We start from the raw sequence: 27,002 nt of genomic DNA on the forward strand, positions 1-27,002 counted from the left end.
CCGGAGTGGAGCCGAGTAGCAGTGAGCGGAGTTTCAGGTGAGGAGCGGCGGCGCTCTGAGTTCCTCACTGCAGGTAAACGTGCACGGAATACACGTTGGTGAAATCCTTTGGAAGAGCTGGGTGTCTTTATTACTGCTTTATGAACTTTTTTCTACCTGTTAAAACCGTTTTGGTACAGAACTTGTACGGAGCAGGTTGCATTTCAACAATGAACATCTGTAAGTGATAGTTCTATTTCATACAGATGTGTTCTGTATTAGCATTGAATTGAATTGTGTTGATGTTAACCAATTTCTTCAATTCCTCAGATCCATACAGCACAACACACCCTCCAGCTAAGGAGAATTAAAGCACCACTAGATTCGGAAGGAGATCTGTTGGTGGTCCTGATGCCAAGTTCTCCTCTCCTGCTCCATCTGGTGTTTTCCACTGATCAGCTGCTTGCTGTCATGGGGAGTTGAAGCTGGACTGGTTTAGACCGACTGGAAGAAGAGCACCTGGCACTTTTATACCTTCTAAAAAACCTAGAATGATTTCCTCCTAAATACTTGGTTGCACACCGCCCCCTGTTTTGGATCTTCTACATTCATGTACACCCTCAGATGCTGGACTGAGAAGATGTTGGACTTTCGGTCCAACCGAACACCAAGAAACGTGTTTATGGATGCGTTATGGATGTAATGTTTTTGGTGGAGAAGAAACACCATCCCATGATCCTGCAATTCTCTGAACTTCTAACCGATGTTTGATGTGTAGAAGATTAATGACATTGTGATTGACCTGCCAAGGAGCTAGGATGCCAAAACAGGACTGCAGGTAAGTGTATTTAAAAGCTTTTTGATTGTATTTGGATATAATAAAGAAAATGCTTGGAGTGAGCAGAGATGAAGCATCAATCCAGATGTCCAGATATTCTTTTCAGTCCAGCACATGTGGCTTCTGTTCTACCATGTATGAATAGAGCTGACTGTTCCAGTTCACCAGAAGATGTATATAGATTTCTTTTTCACCTCCTCATTGCAATGCTAGTGTGTTCTCTCATCTCATGAACTCTCAGAAATACGTTTCCAATTTTCAACTATCTATCGTGGACGCTGATGTTCTTTCTGATGATGGTTCAACATGAACAGCCTAAAGATCCATGAAGTTACTGAGCAACTCAAGAACTTTGAGACTCTATTTAATATCATCAGTCTGCACCATCGGCTCAGGACTCCGGTTCTGAGCAGTTCTGTATTTAAACTTCAATCACTGAACACCTCAACTATGAAGTAACTGTAATGAGGATGAGGTTCCTTTTTGAGTCTGGTTCTTCTCAAGGTTTCTTCCTCATGCCATCTCAGGGAGTTTTTCCTTCACAACAGATGCCACTGGTCCGCTAATTAGGGACCAACTTACAGCTGCTTTGAGACAATGTCCATTGTTAGAAGTGCTCTACAAAGAAAAATAAATAAAAAAATAGGTGATGTGATGAAGCCTGAAGAGCAGACAGCATTCCAATTCTTTGGTTAATAGGTTTGAAGCTCTATAGCAGGAGATCTTCCACTCCAAGCTATGTATCTTCATTGCATTATCATGCTGGGACAGGTTTGGGTCTTGTAGTTAAGGCGAAGGAACTCCAAAGAGATCCACATTGGCGAGGAACCACTTGTGGCTAGAATTTCATTTATACTTCAAAAAATCCTGGTGGTTCCTGGAGAACATTTCCAATACCAGAGATACTGATTCGTCGAGCTGCTGATGATTTAAACCTAAAAGTGAATGAACATTCTTACAGATGTAGGATTGATAAATACACGCAGTATAAGACTGATCCGAGAGCTCACTACTGTCTTCTTCAGGTTCCACTGAGAGCAGACGTCACCTATTCACCTGCTCTCTGCACCTTTGCACTCTGCACTCCCTTTAAAGTTAACGTTCTGAGGTTTATGACCCCGTCACAGCGTTTTAGCGTCGGGCCTTTCGACCCGGCGAAGCCTTTGACCTCAATTTAGCTCAAATATGCAGCATGTCTCTCTGTGCACTTCCATGTTGTGCCTTTTGTCTTAGACTGAACATGCTGTGACTTTCTTTCGGGCATTTCCTTCACCTACACTAATGAACTCTAAAGTGGGAAACAATGAATTAATGGAAATCATTAGTGCAGATTTTTTATTTATTCTAATGCCCAAAAAATGTAAAAAAAAAGTCAGCATTCCACTTTATCCCAAATGTGTCCAATATCAAAAGATCTTACACTCCAAAACATGTAAAGCATATCTTTTCATAGAGCTTATAGAGGTATAGTCATGCTGGAACAGGTTTGGTCTCTTAGTTCAAGTAAAGGGAACATTTTATGCTCCGGCATCCAAAGGCATCTTATAGATTTATGTGGGATCGAACCATTTATGGCTGGAAAAACCTCAGGTGTCCCAATACTTTTGGCAACATAGTGTGCGTGTTGATTTTTGAAATGGTCACAATCTTAGTGCAAAGCGTTGTTTTTGTCTTTTTTTGTTACTATTTCAGAGTCGAGTTTGAGGAAGAACCACATATGGCTAGAAAAGTCAGGTGTCCATATATCAAGACCTCCTGGCTTTGCTTCACAGCGAGAACCAATCTGAAGACTCATGGATTTCCCCCCACACACACACACATACACACACACACACACATTTCAGAATGTTGTGGATAAACAGCGGCTCTTCGGATTTGTGTCTGATCACTGGAGTGTGTGAGGGAGATATATATCGTGGGTGGCAACCGTTCTGGTACACGGTCGAAAAGAACCTGTTGGGAACAGAACTGTTTGGAACTGTAAAAAGATAAGACCGAGTATAAGCTTTAAGCGGTCTACTGAGACTTTTTTCTAAAGTGAGTGTGAGGACAATATTGCCAGGAAGAAAAACATGAGTTTTCACATGCAGTAAAGAGTTTTTGGCTCGTTTAGTCCTGCAATCAGTGGGAGAAACTTTTCACAAGTTCACATAAACGTTCCATGATTAAAAGACAGAATCAGGACGTGGTTTCAGTGGGATTCATGTACAGGAAGTAGTTGTTATACTTTTAAAGATGTGTGCATGTATCTACACACACACACACACACACATTTTACATTACATTAAATTAGCACAAATTAAACTAATTAAATAAAATTAAATAAATGGAAAAATGTAATTAAATAGTTTACATCGGTTAGACCTTATTTGGGTAATACAGATGTGTATGCAGCAAGAGCTTCCTCTCTGAAGCATGTAAACCAGATCTTCAAGGAGCTCACAGGTTCGGGTTCAAGTTTAAGTAAATGCTAATTTTTTTATAGCACATCTAAAGACGTCCTGTACCATTGACGTACTATACCATATATATATATATACACATTATACCCTATATGGACAGTAGGATTGGGTCACCTGACCTTTCCTGCTACATCTGGTTCTTCCCCAAACTCTCCCCATAATGTCCGAAGCACACAATTGTATCGGATGCCTTTGGATGTAGTAGCATGAATGTATTTCTTTTACTTTAACCAGGAGACCCAAACCTTTCCCAGCATGACAATACCCCTGTGCACAAAGCAAACTCCATGAAGATCTGCTTTACATGGGTTGGAGTGGAAGATCTCCTGCTATAGAGCTCTGACCTCAATCTTAACACCTTAAATTGTTGGGATTCCAGCCAACAACGCCCTTTAAGCTGAATGAGCTCAAATCTCCACAAAATCTAGTAGAACATCTTCCCAGAAGAGTGAACGTTATAATAACAGCACATGGGGACTAAATGTGGAATGTTCAAAGGACATATACGTCATATTTACCCAGTACACAAGGATTGGATTGTATAGATGCTATGTAATGTATAGTGAAAATAAGAAAAGGGCTTTGGGAGTCAGCTTTCTCCTTAAATGTAGAAGTTAATGATCTTGAAGGGAATTCTTGACCTTGGTTCCATCACTCATGGGACATGATCGTCATGGCAGGTCAGACAGAATCATTAGGTGTTATTGATGGTGCGCCAGTGACCCAGGGTCAAAGGGTCATTGTTAATGAGGCGTCTCATTTTTGTCAGATATTTTCTTGCCTTCTAGCAGTTGCATTGTTCAGTAGAACACAGTAGGAGACTAAAATCTAAAAGCTCAAATCTTCCTAAACAAACTGAAATTTAAGCAGAAACCCAGAACAATCAGGATGTGAAATTATTCACCGTATTGCATCTAACAAAAGATGACAAGCAGAAGTCGCTGATGATCACAATACTAACCACACACACACACACACACAAACACGGGACTTTTACACATGTACACCTGCCAACCATGTGGCATCAATACATACAGCAAGAAGTCATGCACTTTATTTACTTTTATGACCGTGTAATTATGTTTTTTTGTCCCAGCTTAGTAGTAGTGGCTCAATAGATCTGATCAGAAGGTCTGGGTTCAAGCTGCTACTATTGGGCCCTTGAGCAAGGCCCTTTACCCTCTCTGCTTTAGGGGCACGGTATCATGGCTGACTCTGTGGTTTGACCCAGCTTCCTCATACGCTGTAGTGATGAGTCAAAGCATCGCAAAAACTCCATAGGTTATGTACAGGAAACAGAATTGAGTAGTTTACCTCTCAACTGTTCTAGTCCAAGTTGTTTGTTGTTTCGTCACGTGATTCCCATAGACGCTACGCAGTTATAAAAACTAGGGCTGCAACTAACGATTCATTTGATAAATTATTAATCGGATTAAAAAACTTTATTTTTTCTTATTAGATGTTTTGCATATTATAACTATATAAAACTCAGTGTATTTATGTACAAAATGCAAAAGCCACGTAGTGAGTTTATCTATTTTTAATTTTAGACATTTTAAAGTTAATAGCGGCTGCTAGTTGCAAATTTTTACTTTTACCGAGTGTAACTCAACTACATGGTTTGTGTACTTCGTCCACCACTTTAATAATAATGTACACATAATACATAATAATAAAATATATATATATATATATATATACTATTTTGTATAAAAAAATATTCTTGCCCTTGGCCGACATTTGACTGAAGGGAACTCGATGTGGTTTTCTGTTCATCCCCCATTAGGTTTTGATGTTTTATGTGAGCTGCTTTTCTGCTCACCATGTTTGAGTGAATATGTAGCTTCCAATATCCTCCCTGGCAGCTCAGATCAGCCTGACTATTTTCTACTGACCTCTGTTATTATCTCTCATTGTTTATTCCTTGTTTTTTGCTTCATCCTTTGTATCAACTTTCGTGTGCAAAAATCGCAGCAGTTTCTGAAATACTCAAATGTTGAAATGACAAATCCTCGAGATGACTTGAAGCTCTTGACCTGTATCTGCATGATATTGTGTATTGTACCTCTGCCACATGACTGGCTGATTGGATGACTGCTTGAATGAGCAGGTGTACAGGTGTTCCTATTAAAGTGGATATTGAGGATATATAGGTTATAAGATAAATGTTGCTCTTTAGCAGATACTGTAAGATGTAGTGTGAAGTGAAATCCATGTTTAGTCCCCATTTGCTGTCATAATAATCACCACTCTTCTGGGAAGATGTTCCACTAGATTTTGTGGTGATTTGTGCTTATTCAGCTACGAGGACAGCATTCACATTCATTGTTCTTGACTTGACTGCTCTATGTCAGAAGATCTTCCGCTGCAACCCATGTGAAGCATACCTTAATGGAGCTGACTTTGTCATACTGGAACAGGTTTGGGTCTCAAGTTCAAGTTCCAGCTACCGCATCCAAAGACATCCCATAAAACTGTGTGCCTTTAAGTTTGAGGTAAAAGTTTGGAGAGGGACAAAATATGGCTGGAAGAATCAGGTGTCCTCAGTAGTTTTGTCCATATAGTCCATCATGCTAATACATAGAGACAGGATCATTATCATCAAGCTAAGCCTATTGTATTGAGTAGTTAAAGACGTATGAACAGCAACAAATATGCAGAGTATCTTATATGTTTAGTCCTAATAACTTGTATATATTTCTTTATTTTTCAGGAAGACATTATAGAAATTGCCTTGGTAACAAGGAATTAAAAAAAACAAACATATATGTCTAATGCTTGGTATCAAATAATGGACCACAACTTCTCTGAAGGCATTTTTAAGCACCAGCTCCTAATAACAGGAAACAATTTGCAGAATTTTTATATGCTCACAGCTTTATAAATAAATGTCCTAAAGGGCGTCTCTTCATTCAGCTTTGAGATCATCCTTATTTTTTTTCCTATTTTTAACTCAGTGCCATAATGAGCTTTAATGACACTGATTACATTGTTAAGAGGTTTCAGTGAAGCATGCCTGGGTATGAATTCTCCATAATCAAGGCCTGAATGGTTTGTAATAGGCTGACATTGTTTGTTTGGTCTGTTTCTAGGAAACTGTCTCTGTCCCAGGCGCTCACCCTTGTTATGCTGTTGACGTCCCCGGATTGCCTGTCATCCCAGCAAGTAAGATAACACCGCTTCTTCTTTTCCATCATACTCTTCCTGAGTGACGCTGGACAACGGCTCGACTCTCGACTCCAACACCGTTTATCTTTAAATATCACGATCACTCGTAATTACGCTTGATAGTGTCTCATTTCCAATCATTGGCCCAATATTTAAAACAAATTTTGCTTCCATCAGTTGCCTTCAGCCAGGCGTTTTTTTAGGATGATGTTTGAAAGCTAATAGCGGTAATAGTATATTCTGCCTGGCAAGTTCCTCCTGTCAGAACTGTAGCCTAATAGTTCATCGGTGCATCACTGCAGTCTTTCATCGCTGATTGTTTGGCTGTCAGACAAGGTTGAGCTGCGGAGGAAAAAATTCTCTCTCTATTTACTTGATTGTCAGCAGGAACTTGCAAGAGAGGTTTAAAACAGTGACTCTTCCTACGTTCTCTTTCCGTATGGTTTAAGTGGCAGGTGTTGGACAGGCTGTTTGTAGACAGTTGAATTTATTGCCTTCCTCTTGTTAAACCACCCCCACCACACACACACACACACACACACACACACACACACACACACACACACACACACATTTTCTCAGTTACTCTGAAGCATTTCTCAAATCATTCGTAATAATTGCAAACCAGTAAGTGCACAAAAGCCTTTACTTTCTCAAAATACTTTGTTCATCTCTTAAAATTATTTGATAATAACCACTTTTTCCATCAGAAGTCCTTTTCTTATTGTTCACAAAAAAAATCTATATTCTTGTTGTCAGTATGACGGCTCAGGATTCGCGGTTTTCCCGATGTAAACTACGGTTTGTAATATAATGATTGAAAAAGCAGAAGGATCATTTCTTCTGTACGTCATCTATAAATGTTTAGCAGCACGAAAGTATTTATTTGATTGCATATTTTATTTATATTAGTTGCAAGAGACCGGAAAGATTCACACTTTTATTATTGGTTGATTTGATGCCGTTCACTCACCTTTCGTTAGTGACATTCAATGGAGGTTATGGCGACGGATGATCCGCTGTGGCAACCCCTAATGGGAGCAGCCGAAAGAAGACATCATAAACGATTGAAAATTTATAAAACAGCAAAAATACAATTAATTAAGTCAATGTACCGTATTTTCCGGACTATAAGCCGCTACTTTTTCCCCACGCTTTGAACTCCGCGGCTTAAACAATGAAGCGGCTAATTTATGGATTTTTCCAGGTTTTTCCCGGTTTCACAAACTTCAAGCCAAAAAACTGAGCCCCATAACATTAGACCAATGAAATTTCAGAACGGGTTCAGGTGAACCAATGAAACTCTTTATATTAAATCAGATGCGCTCCCACTGAATCGGGCCGCACCACATCATAAATATGGATGATGTTCCTCTGACGTTTGACCTGCCGCTCACTCGGACTGTCTACAGGAAATGAGAATCATTCGTCACGCTGAAAACAACCGGGCATGAAAAAACACACTTTACCTGTGTTCTGAGCTGCACGGCATCGGGAGAAAAGCTTCACCGATGGTGATTTTTAATCTCACGACGATGCCGAAAGATAAACTCTCGAGAGAAATCATTGTGAAAGGAAGGAGGAAGACAGTGAACAATGACCTTCTTGGTAGGCTACTGTTTAGATACAAGCCGTGTAACAGGCACTGTCTTTCATTAAACCCTGTGTAAAGTTCATTAGTTTCAATGTAGACACTGCGGCTTATAGACAGGTGCGGCTTATTTATGTTCAAAATAAAAATCTTTGTCAATTACGGTATTAAAAAATGTAACAATAAGTTTTTAAAAAAAATTTTCTGATCTGAGAAACTAAAAAAAAAAAAAAAAAAAAAAAGGTAAAACAAATATATGTGTATGTAAAAAAGTATTGGGACGCCATATGTGGTTTCCCTATCATTCGAATTAGGAGGCCCAAACCTGTTCCAGCATGATGTTCCAGAAAGACAGATTCATGAAGAAATACTTTACATGGGTTGGACTGGAAGATCATGTGTGGCTTGTTATAGAGCTCTGATCTCCTCCCTATTGAACAATGAATCAGGCCTCCTCACCTCACCTACATTAGTACCTGACTTTTCTAACACCCTTGTATCTTAAATGGTCACGAAGATCTTCACAAACACACTCCAACATCTAGTGGAACATCTTTCCAGAAGAGTGAAGAGCAAATCGGGGCTATATGTGGAATGGCAATCTCAAAAATCAAGTCGTGTGTTTTCTTAACAGGCCTCCGTCACGCTCGAATTCCCTCTCGCCCAATCCAATCCAATAAGAAGTCAGGATGTCTCCAGCTACATTGTCCCACGGGGGGGAAAAACTCCCATTCCGAAGGTTAAAGGTCAATTTCATTAATCCAGCTTGCCCACTGGCCCCATGGCGGTTTGTTATCAACACTAATTTGAGTCTTTGGCACTTTAATGAGGCCATTCGCAGGTCACGCTACAATAGAAAGTCATTGACTGCAGATATAAATCTCCAGGCTGAGCATGTTAGTGCAGTTTCATGTCATTTCACGGTTTCCCAAGAGGAGACCAGGAGCCCAAATCAGTCGTTATCAGTATATTATACAGATATAGTGTATTATATAATGATGATTCAGGATTGATTACCTATTTTATGTACGTGTTTGTTTGTGTGTGTGTGTGTGTGTGTGTGTGTGTGTGTGTGTGTGTGTGTGTTCTAATAGAGAACAAATGTATGCGCATGTATGAAGGTGCCTGAGTTGTTCTACATTACTGCTGCTTTTTATATTGCATTCCACACACCCTTTATATTCTTCATAATAGATTACATTTACGTTCAAGCTGTTTTATATATACACTATATGGACAAAAGTATTGGCTCACCTGACCTTTCCTGATACATGTGGTTCTTCTCCAAACTGTTAGCACAAAATTGTACAGGACGTCTTTAAAAGCGTAATAAAACAATTTTGCGTTCACGTGAATTCAGAAACCCGAATCTGTTCCAGCATGGTGATGCCCCTGTGCACAAAACATGGGTTTCAGTGGAAGATCTCATGCTATAAAGCTCTGAACTCAACCCTACTAAACACCTTTGAGATGAATGTGAACACTTACTGCACCACAGGCCTCCTCACCTCACCTCCATCACCTGACTTTACTAACACCCTTGTGGCCGATGAACACAAATGTCCACAAGCACACTTCTTCAAAATCAAGTGGAACATCTTCCCACAAAGAGAGGAGCAAATTATATCAGCAAATTGGGACTAAATGTGGAATGCGATGCTCAGAAAGCACACACACATATATATACATATTAAAATATATATATATATATATATATATATATATATATATATATATATATATGAATGTATGTATAAATGGGTGTAATTTCTTTAAGTGAAGAAGCTGTGTGTGAGGTTGTTTTAATTGACAGACATGAGAGGGTGTGAAATCCTGGCTTCCACGCTCTTCTCACGTGAACACACACACAAATATGCGTATGTGATGGAATCGGGGTGGCCCCAGGGACCTGATGAAAGCTGCTGTCTCGTCTCGATCCCTCGCTGCCTGTTTGTCTCGGATCATAGCCAGAGACGGATTTGAGAACGGCACAGTAATGTTATCCAACATGACGATTAATTCGCCTCTACAGGGGAGGAAATGCTATAGCAATGCTACATACTGGTACATACAATAGCTTAGTGGCAACGTGGCTCTGCTTAGTGCTTAGACGTGTCGATTGAGCCGTACTACTGAATAGGAAATGATTAATAGTTTATCCATAATATTCTTAACTAGTATATTAGCCAAATTGCAATAAACGTAAAATAGAACTGGTTTAGAACCGGCTTGGTCTAATATATTATTTAGAAACCTTTTAGCAATTTGTTGCCATTAATTGAGATTTATCAGACCCTGAAGCAATACATGTAGAACAATTAGCAAATTAGCAAACGCCCTTATCCAGTGTAACTGTAAGGGTTAAGGGCTTTGCTCAAGGGACCAGCAGTGGTAGCTTGTTGGTGATGGTGGGATTTGAACTCACAACCTTCTGACCACTGATCTCCCACTTCCCCCTCAGGACTGTTTTCCCACCCCTGGACATGAGACCGGTCACTGAATTGTGTAGCTGGTTTGTTGTAGGTGTCGGGGGTTCAAGCTCCTGTATCACCAAGCTGCCACCCTTAGGGCCCCTGAGCAAGACCCTAAAGTACATGTGACAAGCATAAAAGCACCTTTTTTATTCAACATGCTCAATTAATACGTATCAAGCGGAGGTTTGCTAGTAGCTGCCCTTAGGGTCTTAAGTCCCCATTGCTAATCTCTTGATGTCATACAGCCCATCTCAATCACTTTGATCAGCTGAAGAGGATCTACTATTAATCCTCAGGATTACTTGCAACCGTTACACAGAAAATGTGAAATAATATTGCAAAAAACGTAGTTGTTTAAGCTGAACGGTTTATAGTCTATTGGGTTTTTATCTTTGTAAATATAATTTAAATTGTTGTATTTCTCCTTATTTTTATTCCTGGCTGTTTCCCACCCTTTAAAGCTCCACCTTATTATACAAGAAGATACCAAGCACCAGTGGTGGATGAATGACACAAACAATGTAGTTGAGTTAAAGTAGAGATACAATCAGTAAAATGTGACTCCAGTAAAAGTGTCCTTTTAAACTTTCACTTGAGTAAAAGTGCAAAAGTCTTTGCTTTCAAATGTATTATGAATTAATCAACTCAGTTTATGTAAAAAGACTCGAATGTGACTCTCAGCACACTTATCTATTAATAGAATGATATTAATGACTCAAACGCTGATTGATTTCTAATTAAAGAGATCATGAGCCCAAAACCTTCTTTTCATCTACTTAAAAAAACAATCGCACAAATGAGGTCATGTGTGTTGTGGCCAGTTCGGGTTTCTTCCATCATTTATTCCTCTGTAAATGTTCTGCTTGATGTTGAACTGACGTTGAACTGTATGTTGTTGATCAGTAGATACCAAGAAAGCAGCAATCAAAACAAGTTTAAAACAGAGCGTGCGCTCGATCCTGATTGGTGGATTGCTGCGTATTTGACTATTTTTTATCTGTTCAACTGATTTTGCAAAATGGAGTAAAAAGTAAAATATTCGACTTCATAATGTAGTGAAGTTCAAGTAAAAGTTTTCTCAAATGAAAATACTTCAGGGAGGTGAAGGCTAAAACAAGTTTCCTTTCAACTGCATCCTTTCAAAATGCTGCTCTTGCTGCATTACAACGCAAAGTGCTATCTGCCCTCTTCTGCATACTTTACACCCATGATTGGCATGTGTTCCTGTGATTGACTAAATGAACCCAGAATGCTCAATGAATTTTAAAGTAGCGCTTTGTTTGCACTTTTTTGTATGTTTTTATATGTATGAATAAATATATAATTTGTCCACGGTCTTTTTAGCACATTTTTATTCATCTCTTACACCCAGTTTTTTGTGTTTGATAGATTCGGAGCACACGTGTTGGCCGTCCATCTCGGGTCCCTCGGCAGTCGTTTTTTAAGAGTGAATGGGCTTCGTGGGGAGTTTGGTCAGAGTGTTCTCGCTCCTGTGGGGGAGGAGCATCCATCCGCAGACGGACCTGCATCTACAGGTATGGCACTGCTGTCACAAGGTTGCATCTAAAAGAATGCTGTACGAATCAGACATATAGAAAATCCATTATTAAGATTTATTTCAAACTTTGTCCAGTGGATATGTAGAATAAGTTGCAGTAAGTCATATTAAACATATTACATGTATTTTATGGTGTTTTTTTAAGGAATACAGTTGGAGGACAATGTTTGGGAGATCCCAGGCAGTATAAGATCTGCAACACTAAGGTATAATAAATGTTAAGCATTAAGTAAGTTTGGAATTATCGTGCCGGTTATTGGCTTTTAATCAGTAAAGCGTATATGTAGTGGCCTGGGAAAACTCTTTAAAATCAGACTACAATTAAGAGAAAATTGAATTTTCTATTCCTGTTTCACTGAAAAATAGCAATGCACCGATTGCAGCTTTTATTTTTTATATAAAATCTTTTTTTTTGTTGTCAATAAATATTGTTTGTTGCTTAAATTAAATAGAACCAAGAAAGACATGAACGAGGTGGTATCAGAAAGTTTCCAGACTAGTTTTGTAACAAGCCAACAGATGGCAGCACAAGGATGAACGCACAGTCACAGGGAGCACACAAGTCGGTGTGCCAAAAGACATCATTCTGTGTAGATCGGTAGCTGTGCAGCTGCTTTTCTGATCACGTGCGCACTCTGTCACCGAGCTCTCCACATACGTGAGTTTCTCGGCGTGAACAACATGATCTCACTTGCGCACCCACCCTACTCGCCTGCAGACTCCTGCAGACCTCGCCCTCTTCCCGAAGATGGAAATCCAGCTCAAATGTTGCCGTTGTTAACATCACTGTGGAGATCGCGGATTGCAGTAGGTGATTGAGAGGCTTCGAAAAGAAGACTTCCAGGACATCTTCCAGGAGTGGCAGGAACGCTGGAAGTGCTGTATCGCTGTGCAAGGGGACTGTTTTGAAGGTGATAGTGTGTCAACGTAGATAAATATAGTACTTTCTTGTAAACAGAGCCCGTCTCGAAACTTTGTATTTATCTTCGCCTTACATCCACATTTGTTAAGCTAGCTCTTAATTTGGCCTGACATAATCTTTGTGGAAAACCTACTCATGATTAGAACATGGATAAAAATATTTTTAATAAAAAATATATATTTATGTTTCGGACAAAAGTATTGGGGCACCTGACATTTCTGGTCCAAATTTGGTCTTCCTCAAACTGTTACCACAAACCTGGAGACACACAATTTTATACAATGTCTCTGGATGCAGTAGCATAAAATTTCCCCTTCAGTTGACAGACACCCCTCTGCACAAATCCAGCTCCATGAAGATATGCTTTACATTGTTTAGAATGAAAGATCTCCTGCTATAGAGCTCGAACCCTTTTGAACAATGAATGTGAACGCTGACTGCACCCCAGGCCTCCTCACCTCACCTACATCCATCAGTACCTGGCTTTAGTAACACCCTTGTGTTTCTGAATGAGCACAAATCTCCACAAAATCTAATGGAACATCTTCCACAACGTTATTATAAGAGCAAATGGTGACCAAATGTGGAATGGGATGTTAAAAAAGCCAACCTCATGCTAAAACCTTTGTTAGTTACATTTATTTTTGGAGTTCTATGGGTTTTCCCAGATCATTACACAAATCCCTGAAATAAATTATTTCACCAATCGGCAATAGATTTGTTTTTAAATGTGCAGAAGATGATTATAAATGAATAATTCATACCTAGGAATGAACCTATGCATTATGCCTTGTCATTGTTGTGGGCGGTTGAGATGAGTGTAGAAGAAGCATATTATAGAGAAGTTATACTTTAGATTTTTGGATTTAAATTGACCAAAAATTAGGACCCAAAACACTGTGTTCTGGCAACCCTAAAAACACAAACCCAACCAAAACCCCAGGCTGCATTATATCAAAACAGCAATAAGACCCATTATAAGAATGTAGAAGTTTGTTCCTTATAATTTTAAGTTTGTCCCTAATGAGTGAGCCAGTGGTGACTGTGGCGAAGGAAAAACTCCCCGAGATGGCATGAAGAAGAAACCTTGAGAAGAACCAGACTCAAAAGGGAACCTCATCCTCATCACCGAATGTTCATTCATTACACTGTTGAGGTGTTCAGTGATTAAATGCAACCTGTGGTCCATTGTAGCAGACAAAATCTATGAATTACAGACCAAATCCATCTTCAAAGTTCTTGCGTTGCTCAGTAACTACATGGATCTTTGTGCTGTTTATGTGGAACCGTCTTTATATGCTTTAAAGTGTCTCCAATTGAGGAGAACCCCATACAGAGGTAGGGAGTCAGGACGGATCGGGCAGATCCAAAGAGAAGAAAGGGACATGAGAGAAGATAGAGAGAAGAGGGGGGACAGGAAGAGAGAATAAGGATTGTTAAACATTTTCATTCTCGCACACATATATTTTTGTTTCTCCATCATTGAACATGTAAAGGCTCTGGCATGGGGGAGTTGATCTCAGATGTTGAGCTAATTTATGAGCTCCTGGTTCCACAACTCCAACTGACTGTAGAAGGTTGTAGAAAGAAGTCAAGTCAAGTCAAGTTATTACTCATAATCAACATAAGCCGGTGTTTGTAATGTTTTCTTAATTTATAATCACATTCTTGATGAGCATGAGGATGGGTTTCCCTTTTGAGTCTGGTTTCTCTAGAGGTTTTGTTCCTCATACCGTCTAAAGGAGTATTTCTTTTGGCCACAGTCGCCACAGGCTCGGAAAGAATACACATCATTCACATTAACATTTTTGTTCCATAATTCTTACATTCTTCATTCTATCCAAAACCAAACTGGTCCATTGTGTACAAAAGGTTGAAGATCGGTGCTTCATGTGCTTTCAAACCTAAGACGCCTGTCTCCAGGGTGGCTCTGTAAAAAGGATGCGAAACCTGTTGATAAAGCAGGGCAGAGGTAGTTCCTGAGCAAGTACAGACAGGAAGGCTGTATGTGTGTGTGTGTGTGTGTGTGTGTGTGTGTGTGTGTATAACTTTTATACACCTCTGGTTCATCTTAAACAGGGATGTCCTCCTGGATCTCTAGACTTCAAAGAACTACAATGCAAAGCTTTTGATGACAAGCCCCTAGTTGCTGGGAGCAGTTACCAGTGGACGACTTTTCATGGAGGTCAGTAAAGCATGCGTGAAAATCTCCCTCCCTCAAGCTTTACTCAAGGTGACCTCATCAATGTCCTTTGGTTTGTCCTGATGTCCCAGGCTCTGACCCCTGTGAGCTCAGCTGTTTGGCCTTGGGACACAATTTCTACTACAACTTTGGGCGAGTCCTGGATGGCACGCCCTGTTCAGCCGAGCCTGGGGCTGAATGTGTGAACGGGAAATGCCTGGTGAGGGACAACCTGCAATTTCAATACACTACTCCGGCTTTTTTCTTCTTCTTCTCCTTTTTTTATTTCTTTGATAATGCATAATCGTTTTTGTATGTTTTATGAGTTAGTGACATACCCAGTCTTTAGATTAGCTAGAGGCAAAGCAGCTGTGCCATGTGGAAAGCCTCAGCTCTTCATGCACACCCACTTAATCTCCGTAACGTCACATTTTTTTATGCTCGTTAGATAAATTTAGATAAACACATGAAGGAACATTTTTTTAATTCCATTCCATTTACAGCGATGTTATAATTTGAGCAAAAATCTTACTCATCATCACTTATCCCACCCCCTACACTTAAACTAGTGCATGTGGAGAACTGTTTTAACCACCAGAAACATGCTCATGTGCATTGAATGAGGGTAAAGATCCAGGTCATGGTGCAGCTTCTCAAGCAAGAACCTCAGCATAAATATACATATGTGCATTTATTTTTTTTGCACATCCTATTCCACATTTATTCTCCATTCGCTATTATAATAAGCTTCAGGAAGATGTTCCACTAGATGTTGTGGAGATGATGTGCTCAAGGGCATTAGAAAAAGTGAGGAGGAGGTCTGGGGTGCAATCAGTGTTCCAGTTCATACCAAAGGTCTTCAATAGGGTTGAGATCAGAGCTCTATAGCAGGAGATCTTCCACTCCATCTCATGTAAAGCAGATCTTCACGGAGCTGCTTTGTGCACAGGGGAATTGTCCTGCTGGAAAAGGTTTGGGTCTCCTAGTTCAAGTTATCCCATTTCTTCCAGTGCTCTCAGTATAGTACAGTAATGGTCCATCACATCTTTCATATATACTCACCCTCTACTATACCAATTTGGTGTCATATGGAGATTGTGGATTTCTTCTCACCAGAACCTCATTAAAGCTCCCCTCATTCATGCTCTTCCATATTTTCTCACTTCTTCTCACCTATGAGACCAAGGCTTGAAGTCACAGCATGCATTCCCATCCTTATTTTTAATAAACATGTTCAAAATAGTCCTTGACGCAGCGTATATTACACAGACGTGAAGCTGAATTTATGGGCTGTGAGAAAAGTGTGTGAGTGTTTTGAGGGTCCTCTGGCACTCAGAGGACCACCTGCAGGAGAAGCAGGTGGTCTGATGGTGCAGGATAGATGGAGTCCAGATTACGGAGCGCACCCTTGAAATCTACTTACGATATACACCGTATGTTTCTAATCACTGGCCCCTGACGACAGTCGTGAAGGGTTATTTAAATCAACCGATCGAAGTCACGGTGGTTGATCCCACGTACACGTGGTGAAGGAAAGAGAGGAGAAAAAAAAGGAATGAAAGAGCGTCTTTTCCTGTTTGTTTCAGTTTACGCTCAAGTGCGTGAGAAGGTTAGTGTGAAACAGAAAGCGAGGTTTAATTATAGGCTACTGGAGTTGCCAGGGAGCGACGGGTGTAAAGACCTCCCTATGGATTTGATAATCCCCTCTTCGAATTTTCCTGGGCCCTTCCTCCTCCTCCTTCTGACTCACCCTCTCTGATCCGGGGCTCCTGTGTGAACCTTTTCTGAACATGTTTTTCCCAGCTTTGTTTGATCCAGATAGAGACCAAGGTCATGCCACAGACCATCTGCTGCGGGATGACCGTGAAAAAACGCTTTGCTGTAGTGGACTTATTGAAGCGGTCCAGATTGGATTCGGTTTGGATTTTTTTTGTTGTTGCTGTTTTAGCGGTTCACATCCTTCTATTTTTTTTTTACAAATGAATCATTGGCTTATGGAGACAACGTGCACTGGACATGTAAAAATTGCATTGGACCGCTGATTCTCTAGCAGAACTTGAGAATGCGCCGGACGTTTTGTGCAGGATTTAGATATCAGACCTCGGGTTTGAATGAAAATAAAAAAGCACACGTGTTTCTGAACCGAATACTGGACTCTGCATGTGATGACAGATTTAATAGCTGTGAGGTGAGACATGGTACAACAGGGAATGTTTATTCTGGTAGAGCACAACGTGTATTTCGTCTGTTCTTACCTTGATTTTACTCAAATCCCAAAGATGGCTTGTGAAGACGTGTGTATATCTTTAAGCCCTTTATCATGGCCATGTAGGTGATCCTGTGAAGAATGGTCATGGGATGGGAAAACAGCAGCTTGTGGAGGAAGGGGGTGTAAGATGTTGGACTTCTTATCAGAAGGTCATGAGTTCAAATCCCACCACTAAGCAAGGCCCTTAACCCTCAACTGCTCAGTTGTATGAATGAAATAAATGTAAGTCACTCTGGATAAGAGCACCAGCCCTGAATACCTACAACAATACAGACATGTGTAGGTCATGCACAGAAGTTTCACATAGACAGTATCCTGGATCAGTTTGGGATCAAAGTGGTATCCCAGTGCAACCTTCTGCATCACCAAACCACCCTAAAGACTCATTTGAGTCAAAAATTCACATACGAGGGGGTATCAAAAGGTTTTGAGACTCACTCTGTTTACAAGAAAGTACTTATTTATTTACGTTTACACACGATAACCTTCAAAATGGTCCTCCCAGCATTCCTGCCACTTCTGAACTGTGTCCTGGAAGTCTTCTTTTCGGAACCTCTCAAGCACCTTCTGCGATTCACGCCGGATCTCTGCAATCGTGTCAAAACGGCGACCTCTGAGCAACTTCATCTTCCAGATGAAGAGGGCAAAGTTGGCATGAGCCAATCCTGGAGAGGATCACGTGGATTGTTCTCCGACGATCATCATGCACGTGTTGCCAAAGGGTTTTGTTGATCTCTCGTCGTCTTTCAGTGATGTTCTTCTGCTCTTTAAACTCTCGTGCCGCTCAAAACACCTCGAAAGACTCGATGCAGCATAGGAAATTTTCTCGTCCTTTTTAGACCTGGAAAATCGATAGGATTTTAGAAGTGGTAGCTTAGTGATTAAAATGTTGGCCTTCTCATTGAAAGGTCATGATTTCCAATGCCAGCAATGTTAAGTTGCTACCTCTCAAGGGCCCTTAAACAAGGTTCTTAACCCTCAACTACTCGGTTATCTAAGCAGAATAATTGTAAGTTGCTTTGGGAAAGGGTGTCTGCCAAATACCACAAATGTAATGTAAATGTAGATTTCGACTGGTGCCATATAAAATGCTTGATTAGTGTAATCCTTTCAGATGGGTGTGCTGTGATCTGCATCTGAAATAGCATGTCGTGATAAGTTGGGAGGGACGGCTGTTGGGTTTCTAATCTTAGTTTTTTTGTTTGTGTGTAGAAACCAGGGTGTGACCTGATCTTTGGCTCCCAGCTGCAGGAAGATGCCTGCATGGTGTGTGGAGGCCAGAACACTACCTGCCTTCAGCACCGCAGTGTTTACCGGAGTGGCGAGCAGGACCTCGGTCAGTACCGATACGATTTTCTGAATCAGGAAGCGCTTTATTGCCAAGTATGTTTGCACTTAACAAGGAATTTGTTTTGGGAATTGTTATCCTGTGGTTCCTGTAGGTTCCTGATGAAGTGCTTTTATGGGACACACTGATACACACTCGCGCACACAAACCGCACACAATACACTGACTTCTTTAAAAAGCATTTTCATGCTGGAAAAGAGAAAATGGGGATTGTGATGGAAATGATACCAGCTTTGTCCTTCAACTCGATGTTTCTCTGCATCTGGATTTCTAAGCTTGAAGACTTTCACCACAGTGCTTTTGATGATGAGAAAGCCGTAATTCTCCATCACAGTTCCATATGCAAAAACAAGGAAAAACAAGGTTTACAGGATGGCTACAGAAAGACAGGGCCATAGAAAAACACCCACACTAATAGATGTTGTATATACTGAGTGTGGATTTAATGATAAATATGGTCTCAGGATGGTGCTCATACACAGTGCACAGTGTTACAACTTTTTTTTTTTCCTCGCTCTTATCTCTCAACAGGGCCGTTTGGATACAATGAGGTCACCATGATCCCAGCCGGAGCCACCCACATCAGAGTGACTGATAACAGCAAAAACTATTTAGGTTAGAGCAGGGTCGTTTTGTTCCTGTTCGCTGGGAGATAAATGTGTTTTTGATTCAAATGTAGCTTACAGTACAGCGCCTGTCAAGAGTTTGGAAACACCTTGTCTTTTTTTTTTTTTTAAGAGACACTCAGATGTTTCTTTGGTTTATAAGCAACAAATTAGGTCATGTAATGGTATGAAGATCGACTTTGACCAAACAAATAGATCAATATCCTGGGGGTGTAAAGGTAAACAAAATTAAATTTCGGTACAGTTAAAGGGGAAGAAATGCAAAACATAAAATTGCTTTGTCTTTTTTTATTAACGCAGTTTATTATTATAAGTATTTGTGAACATCGATAAAATAATTATAAATAATTTTACCTGCTTGGTAAAATAATATATAAATAATTATATATTATGATATATATTATATTTATAAAAATAAATTCGAATAAATTAATACGATACAATTTTTATTATATTGATTAAACTGATTAATCGATTAAATTGCCACAAATTAATTTGATTAAATAAAATATAATAACTGAAAACATGTTATTAAAATGTAATAAAAGTTTACATTTGTTAGACTCCATTTAGTTAATACAGGTATGTATATAATTGTGTGTGTGTGTGTGTGTGTGTGTGTGTGTGTGTGCTAGCCACTTCCTGGTTAGCAGCTATTGCTAGCATTATGGATTCTTTAGCGTTTTCATGCATGCACGAAGCAAAACGGATTTCCAGTACTGAGCGAGTAGCCACAGTGACACTGCGCTAACTCTAGAATCTTTTTTATACCCCTGGCATTGTTGTGTTTGTTTTCAAGTTTATTTGCGGTCCACCACTTAATATGTTCCCGAGGGAAGTCAGATTTTAACTCTGTTTCGCACGTGAAAAGGATTGCATTTGGTACACGTGTGCACCGGACTGAAAGCCCTGTGTCGAAAAATAAACAGAAACCTGTAAAGTGAAATGTGACAGAGCGGCATGTATTTTATCCAGGCTACTACTACTGTTATTGCATAAGGTGACAGTTTGATGAAAATGAATACGGTTACATTTCCTAGCTTGTTGCTTAGTAACAAAAGGAACATGGATGTGACTTTCAAAAATGATAAAAGACTCAGTATTTCCACACGTTTGGCAGACTGTATAATTACATATTATAATAATTATATATATATATATTTTTATTAAAATATATTTTTTTTAAAAATTAAAATTAAAATTGTTGTTACTTTTTATGTTGCAAAAGTAACTTTTGCAGTATTTTTATGTTTAAATAATTGAATCGAGTATTACATTTTTTATGCTTGCAAATTAGACTGCAAGTTTACCCATTAATTGCTTAATTGTATTTTTTTTATTTTTTTGCTAGCTAGTTTGCTTTCCATTTTTGGGTTTGTTCTGGCTTCAGAGTCAGACTAGAATCACGTTTGCTTGCTAGTTTGATTTCACGTACTTTGTTACTGGTTGCTATTTTGTTTTCTCTTGTCAGGTTTGTATAGTATGCTACAACCCCAATTCCAAAAAAAAATGGGGACCCTGTGTAAAATGTAAATAAAAACAGAATGCAGTGGTTTGCAAATCTGATACATGCATATTCTATTCACAAGAAAACAAAAACAAATCAAATGTTTAAACTGAGTATTTATACAATTTTAAAGAAAAAATACGGTTATTTTTATTTTTGATGGCTCCACCACGTTTTAAATAAGTTGGGACAGAGCCATGTTTACTACTGCTTATCATCATGTCCTCTGTCCGTATACATCTGGGAACTGAGGAGACCAGTTGCTGAAGTTTTAAAAGAGAAATGTTGTTCCATATGTGTCTGAAATATGATTCTAGCTGCTCTAACAGTTCTGGGTGTCCTTTGTTGTATTTTTTGGTTCATGATGCACTAAATGTTTTGAAATTGTAAAAGGTCTAGACTGCAGGCAGACCAGTTCAGCACCTGGACTCTTTTACTACGAAGTAATGAAGTCATCCGATGTTCTATTGTGAATAAAATACGGGTTTGTGAGATTAGCAAGTCATTGCATTCTGTCTTATTCACATTTTATTCAGTGCCCCAACCTTTTTGGAATTGCGTTTGTAGGTTAGAGTCAGATTCAACTGTATTGTTATTGTTTGTGTGTGTATATATACAGTATTTATCCAGTATTTATATCACAGTTATTATCCAGAATGTGGTTGAATTTTTTTAATTTTTTTAATGTAAAAATGGTTTGTCTTGCATGACCCAGCCCTTCAGAATGGACACTCCCAGTTTGTAATTAATGGGAATTGGAAGATCAGTGTTCCGGGTGAGTATAACGTGGCTGGAACCAAACTGGTGTATCGCCGTTCAGCCGATACATGGGAGAGCTTTGAGGTGCCCGGGCCAACACTGGAGGACCTTCACATTATGGTGAGTGATTCCATGGTTGTATCGTCATCATTTTTGGTGGATGCTATACACAAACAGGGAAACGAAATTCTTTTGTAATGTTAATCCCATTTCAATCCAGCAGTCTGAGTATAATTAGGACCTGCTGACTGACCCTTGATAATGTGCCTGCAGGTTTTATCTACTGTAAGAAATTTTGGAATAGAGTATGAGTACTGGCTGCCACCTGAACTCTACGCCATGCATCACGGAAGGCAGAGTCCATACTGGCATCACCACACATCAAATTTCCTGCCCTGGGAATTGCCAACTACTACCACCACTACTACTACCACTACCAGGATGAGACCACCTGTCCCCACACAACCTTCATGGGGTGAAAACCACTTAATACTATTAAACAGACGAATATGTTTCATATACTATTATAAATAAAAGTTAAGGTTCTTTACAATAATAACTATAAAAATCAACCAAAGATGATTGGTAGACGTGGAAAAGGGCAAGCTTGCATCATGCCTCTGATCAAACCAGTTACTGCAAGGGTATGAATACATGTGGACGTATGTAGGACTGTTAGCTTAGTGGTTCCAGTCTGGCCAAATCCCAACCTCACCAAGCTCCCACTTCTGTACCCCTGAGCAAAGCCCTTAACCACTTTGCTGCTTAGTTATATGAATGAGACAAAATGCCATAAATGGATGAAGAATATCTAAAGCTGGGTTTAAATCTCAGCCTCAGAAGTGGATCTTGATTGGGGAAGTGGTAGCTGTTTGGTTAAGATGATATTAGAAGGTCATAAGTTAAAATCCCAGCACCACAAACTGCCACTGCTGCGTCCTTGATCAATGCCCTTAACCTTTAAACGCACAGGTCTATAAATGAGATCACTGTAAGTCACTCTGGATAATGGCATCTGCCAAATGCTGTAACTGTAATCCTTTGCTTTTGGGGCTCATCAGCCTTAAGTGCTGGCATAATGGCGTTTTATTGAGATTTTGTATATTTTGAAATGCTTTTCTGCTCAGCATAGCTGTAGAAATTGGTTCTCTAGAAATTTCTGATTCAGATATTTTGTTTATACACTAACCACATTCCATGAACTGTACCTCCTGCCACATGATTGGATAAATGGTCATGATTAAAGAGTTAATGCAAGCGTGTCCAATACAAAATATGTTGATTACACATGTTGTTATCGCACTAGTCGTTTATTTCCACAAAAAACAATATTCCGCACATAAGTGCTCGTATGATGATTAATCAGCGTTCCTGGTGTCTAGATGCTGCAGTTCTTTTTGTCTTTATTTGTACATTGTGCATTAAGTTAACACGAGGCCACGCTCTGCGTTTTCTCTCATGTAAGATGATTGATGAGCCGTGTGCAGAACGATCTTAATACATTAAACCCACATTCCTTTCCATAGGGGCATGGAAATGGTTTTCGGTGTCTTCACGATACATATATCTGTACATACATGCCTGACGGCACGGTGGAATGCGTGCAAGCCGCTCCCTTTTCCCTGAGCATCGAATGAAATATGTGATGTAATGTGAAGCTAAAACTGTCCTGTGTTTGTGTCTGAGGAAGATTTATGGATTCTTTATTAATCTATTTCGCATCAGACTAGAAATCGATATCGCTATATGTGGCACATGCATGTGCCTTTAGTATTTGTTTAATGAAAACAAGTAGAAATCCGTTTGTTTTGTCTCGATTCATGGAAAATGTTGGCAGATTTATGAATTCAAGCGACTGGTTTATGTTAGGTCCAGTAGGTGGACGAAGACCTCCTGTGAGACCTCCTGTGAGACCTCCCACTCAGCAGCAGCCACAGCCTCGTCTGGAACGAGATGAGAACAGTAACTACCTGCCGCGGACGCACAGCACAGGTCAGCACATGTAAATCATCAATGCTGCATTTACTTCAGTTCATTCTGACTCATCACAATGTCACAGCTTCGGTTTCGCAGATACAAAACACAGCTTCGGTTTTGTTACAGGTTACTGTGGGAAATGCAGGAAGGTGAAGGGGCGTGGAGAGCGGCAGAAGCAGTACTGCCAGAAGGATTATGGTAATTATTGTTTTGAAATCATTATACACCTAGAATTGTAACTATTAGTGGTGTAACGGTACATGTATTCGTGCCGAAGGGTTTCGGTACAGGGCTTTCGGTACGGTGCACGTGTGTATCGAATGAAATCCTTTTTTATGTGGGGAACACAGTTAAAAGTTCCCTCACGGACGTAATGAGTGGGCGAACGCAAGTTTGTTCGGTCTCCACCTCGCACTTTGAGCGCAGTTATTGGTATTATACTTAAAAACATACACCACAATGGCAGGAGCATGGAAAAATAAACTAGAATTAGCGCTATGGGTACTCACTCCGTACCGGAAAATACGATTTGTAGTGCGTCGTTTTCAGCACACGCAAAATCGCGATCGCTTTCCATGGTTTTTACGACGGTCGAGCGATATGGATTCTTTAGCGTTTTATGTCCAAATTCAAGAATTTCTTTTAAAAGGAGATCCTGACAAATCTACTTATCGAAGGAGTTTGTTAAAGTTTGCTAAAATAAGTAGCCCAGTTAAGTAAAGCATATCTTTTGAAAATTGTATATGTTAAACGTGCACTTCTGTATTACCCAGACAATGGGTAATTTTTTTATTTATTTATTTCGTTTTATTTAATTAATTGAATTTGCTCCAATTTAACTGATTACTGAATCAATATATTAAAAAGTGTATTGCATTTTTTTTATTCTATTTAATTTTTATAAAATATTATAAAATATTATTTTATATATTATTTAACCAAGCAGGCGTTTTGTTTTATTTTTAATATATTTAAAAATTGTTTAAAAAATTTGGTTTGGTTCACAAATGTTAATAATAATAAACTGCGTTAATAAAAAACGACACGCAGTTTTATGTTTTGCTTCTCTTCCCCCTAAACGTATCGACATTAAACCGAACCGTGACATAAAAACCCAAGTACTTACTTACGAAGTTTGTGTAACGTTCCACCTATAATATATAATTATAATCTTAACTATTTTAGTTATAATCGAACTGACAAAAATAGAGCTAAAGGGGTACAAACTTTTGCACTCAACCAACAATTTATTTTTTCAGTCTTCAGAGCCAAGATCTTGGGGAAGGTCTACATTGGCCAGGAGACACGATACGACGTGCAAATTATCCACACGTACCGCAACAGCTTCCGTCTGGGACGCCGGGAATACCTATGGACCCCCAACAGGTGTGACTGCCCCCCACTGGATGAGGGCTATCAGTACGTGCTAATGGTCAGGCGTCACGTGAATCATGAGCAAACACTCGATCGCATTCTGCTAGAGGAGGACAGCTACGCTCAGCTTTACCGGCCACGTGAGGACAGCCTACTGCGCCCCCTGGAGGATCGTTGCAATAATAGGGGACTGAGAACTCACCAGAGAGGGTAGAAAAGGCACGAGCTTGTGTTCATCTTGCACATATTTAATCCTGCTTCTGAAAAAGACACACATGATAAGACACATGACATGTTGCTGGCTTTAACGCGTTTCTGTGGATATTACGGGATCCTTTAGGAAGTAATGGAGGTCATGAGTTCCAGAGTTATACGAAGGTTACTCACGAAATGAAGCACTTTAGGCGGAATATAGCCTACCTTTAAAAAATGCATATACCAAAGATAAACATATTTTTTGTATCATTATCGTCATTATCATCAAAGTTAATGTCGCCTTGTATATAGACAAATGTTTTAAAATCCGAGTATAAGATTGGGTTGTGATTTTTCCATTATTTAGTCCCCATTTGCTGTTATAATAACTTTCACTCTTCTGGGAAGATGTTCCACCAGATTTTGGAGTGTGCTTGTGGAGATTTGTCAGTGATACTAATTAAGCCTGGGGTGCATTCAGAGGTAAAATTCGTCCCAAAGGTGTTCAAATTCTTCTAATTTGTTGTTCCATGTAAAGCCGATCTTCACGGAGTTTGCTTTGTGCACAGGGGCATCGTCATGCTGGAACAGGTTTGGGTCTCCTAGTTCAAGTGAAAAATGTCATGCTAGCACATCCAGTAACATCCTATAGAGTTGTGTGCCTTCAAATTTACTATGCAGTGAATGATCAGTTCTTGAAGCTGATGTGGTGTTGGAAGCGCTAAATGTGTCTAATTTCAGGACCTGGCATTCATGAAGATCATACTTTGACACGTTCCTCAACACTTCGTCAAACCAACACACCCCTTCATGGCTTCAAGTGTCTTCTTTCAGCAGGATTATGATTCCTGCACATCCATAATGCAAAAATTGTTCAGGAACAGTTTGAGGAACAGTACAAAGAGCATTGACTCGGCAACGAAAACGCTCTTATCCTCTAAAATTTCATCTGATCAAGCATCTGTGGGACGTGCTGGTCTGAACAATGAAGGCGCCACCTTGCAGAACAACATGCTGTTGTTGGCGTCTTGGTGCCAGATCACATCATAGTACACCTTTAGAGTTCTCGTGGAGTCCAGGATTTGACAGGACAGAGCTGTTCTGAGGAGAATCTCCATATTATTATTAGTCAGGTGGTTTTAATGTTGTTGTTTTTTTATACAGTTAATGTTTTTTGTATAATATTTATGATGAAATATATAGACATGATATTTACATGTAAGTATGTGCTTTGTTTTTGCTTATATATATTTTGCTTATATATATATATATATATATATATATATATATATATATATATATATATATATATATATATATTAGGACTGTAAAAAATACGTTGTTAAAAACAAATTCATTTTAACGGCTCAAATTTTATTAACGCGCAACTAACGTTAACGTACATCTTCGTTTGAACATTTTTAATACAAATATAAATAAATAAATATAAAAGAGGCGAAATTAAAACCTTCAATGCAACACACATTTATTCACGGCTTCTTTTCCTAAATCAGATAATAAAAATAATAATAAACTTAACTGAAAACAAAATCCGCCGTGACGCCGTGACGCACACATCCGGCAATTAAACTCGTCCGTGTGGAAACGTAGCAAAAGTTCCGTTTGATGTCCTGATGATTTAGGTGATTTAAAAAAATGTATTATTATTCTATTATTCTTGTAGAATAATAATACACATAGATTTGCATAAGCGTCCTTATTTGTCCATGCGCATGTTCATTAGAGTTTTTAAAACTTGAAAAGTATTAATTT

General features: G+C 39.3%; 1 protein-coding gene across 2 annotated transcripts; it reads left to right on the forward strand.

Annotated features, from left to right (window-relative positions):
* adamtsl5 (ADAMTS like 5) lies at positions 1 to 26,458 on the forward strand. Of its 2 annotated transcripts, none has more exons than XM_046840873.1 (14): positions 1 to 73; positions 310 to 817; positions 6,372 to 6,444; positions 11,902 to 12,047; positions 12,216 to 12,276; positions 15,072 to 15,177; positions 15,267 to 15,394; positions 18,656 to 18,779; positions 19,323 to 19,406; positions 21,640 to 21,803; positions 21,957 to 22,158; positions 23,553 to 23,675; positions 23,787 to 23,858; positions 24,920 to 26,458. In XM_046840873.1, the coding sequence occupies exons 2-14, from the start codon at positions 798 to 800 to the stop codon at positions 25,246 to 25,248; spliced, it is 1,632 nt and encodes a 543-aa protein (XP_046696829.1). In that variant the 5' UTR covers positions 1 to 73; positions 310 to 797; the 3' UTR covers positions 25,249 to 26,458. The 2 variants fall into 2 exon arrangements, with proteins under 2 accessions (XP_046696829.1, XP_046696828.1); XM_046840872.1 differs by having other exon boundaries at positions 18 to 219.
* The last annotated feature ends 544 nt before the right edge of the window (positions 26,459 to 27,002 follow it).

The sequence above is a fragment of the Silurus meridionalis genome, chromosome 26 (genome assembly GCF_014805685.1).
Source record: "Silurus meridionalis isolate SWU-2019-XX chromosome 26, ASM1480568v1, whole genome shotgun sequence".
NCBI classification, from domain to species: domain Eukaryota; kingdom Metazoa; phylum Chordata; class Actinopteri; order Siluriformes; family Siluridae; genus Silurus; species Silurus meridionalis.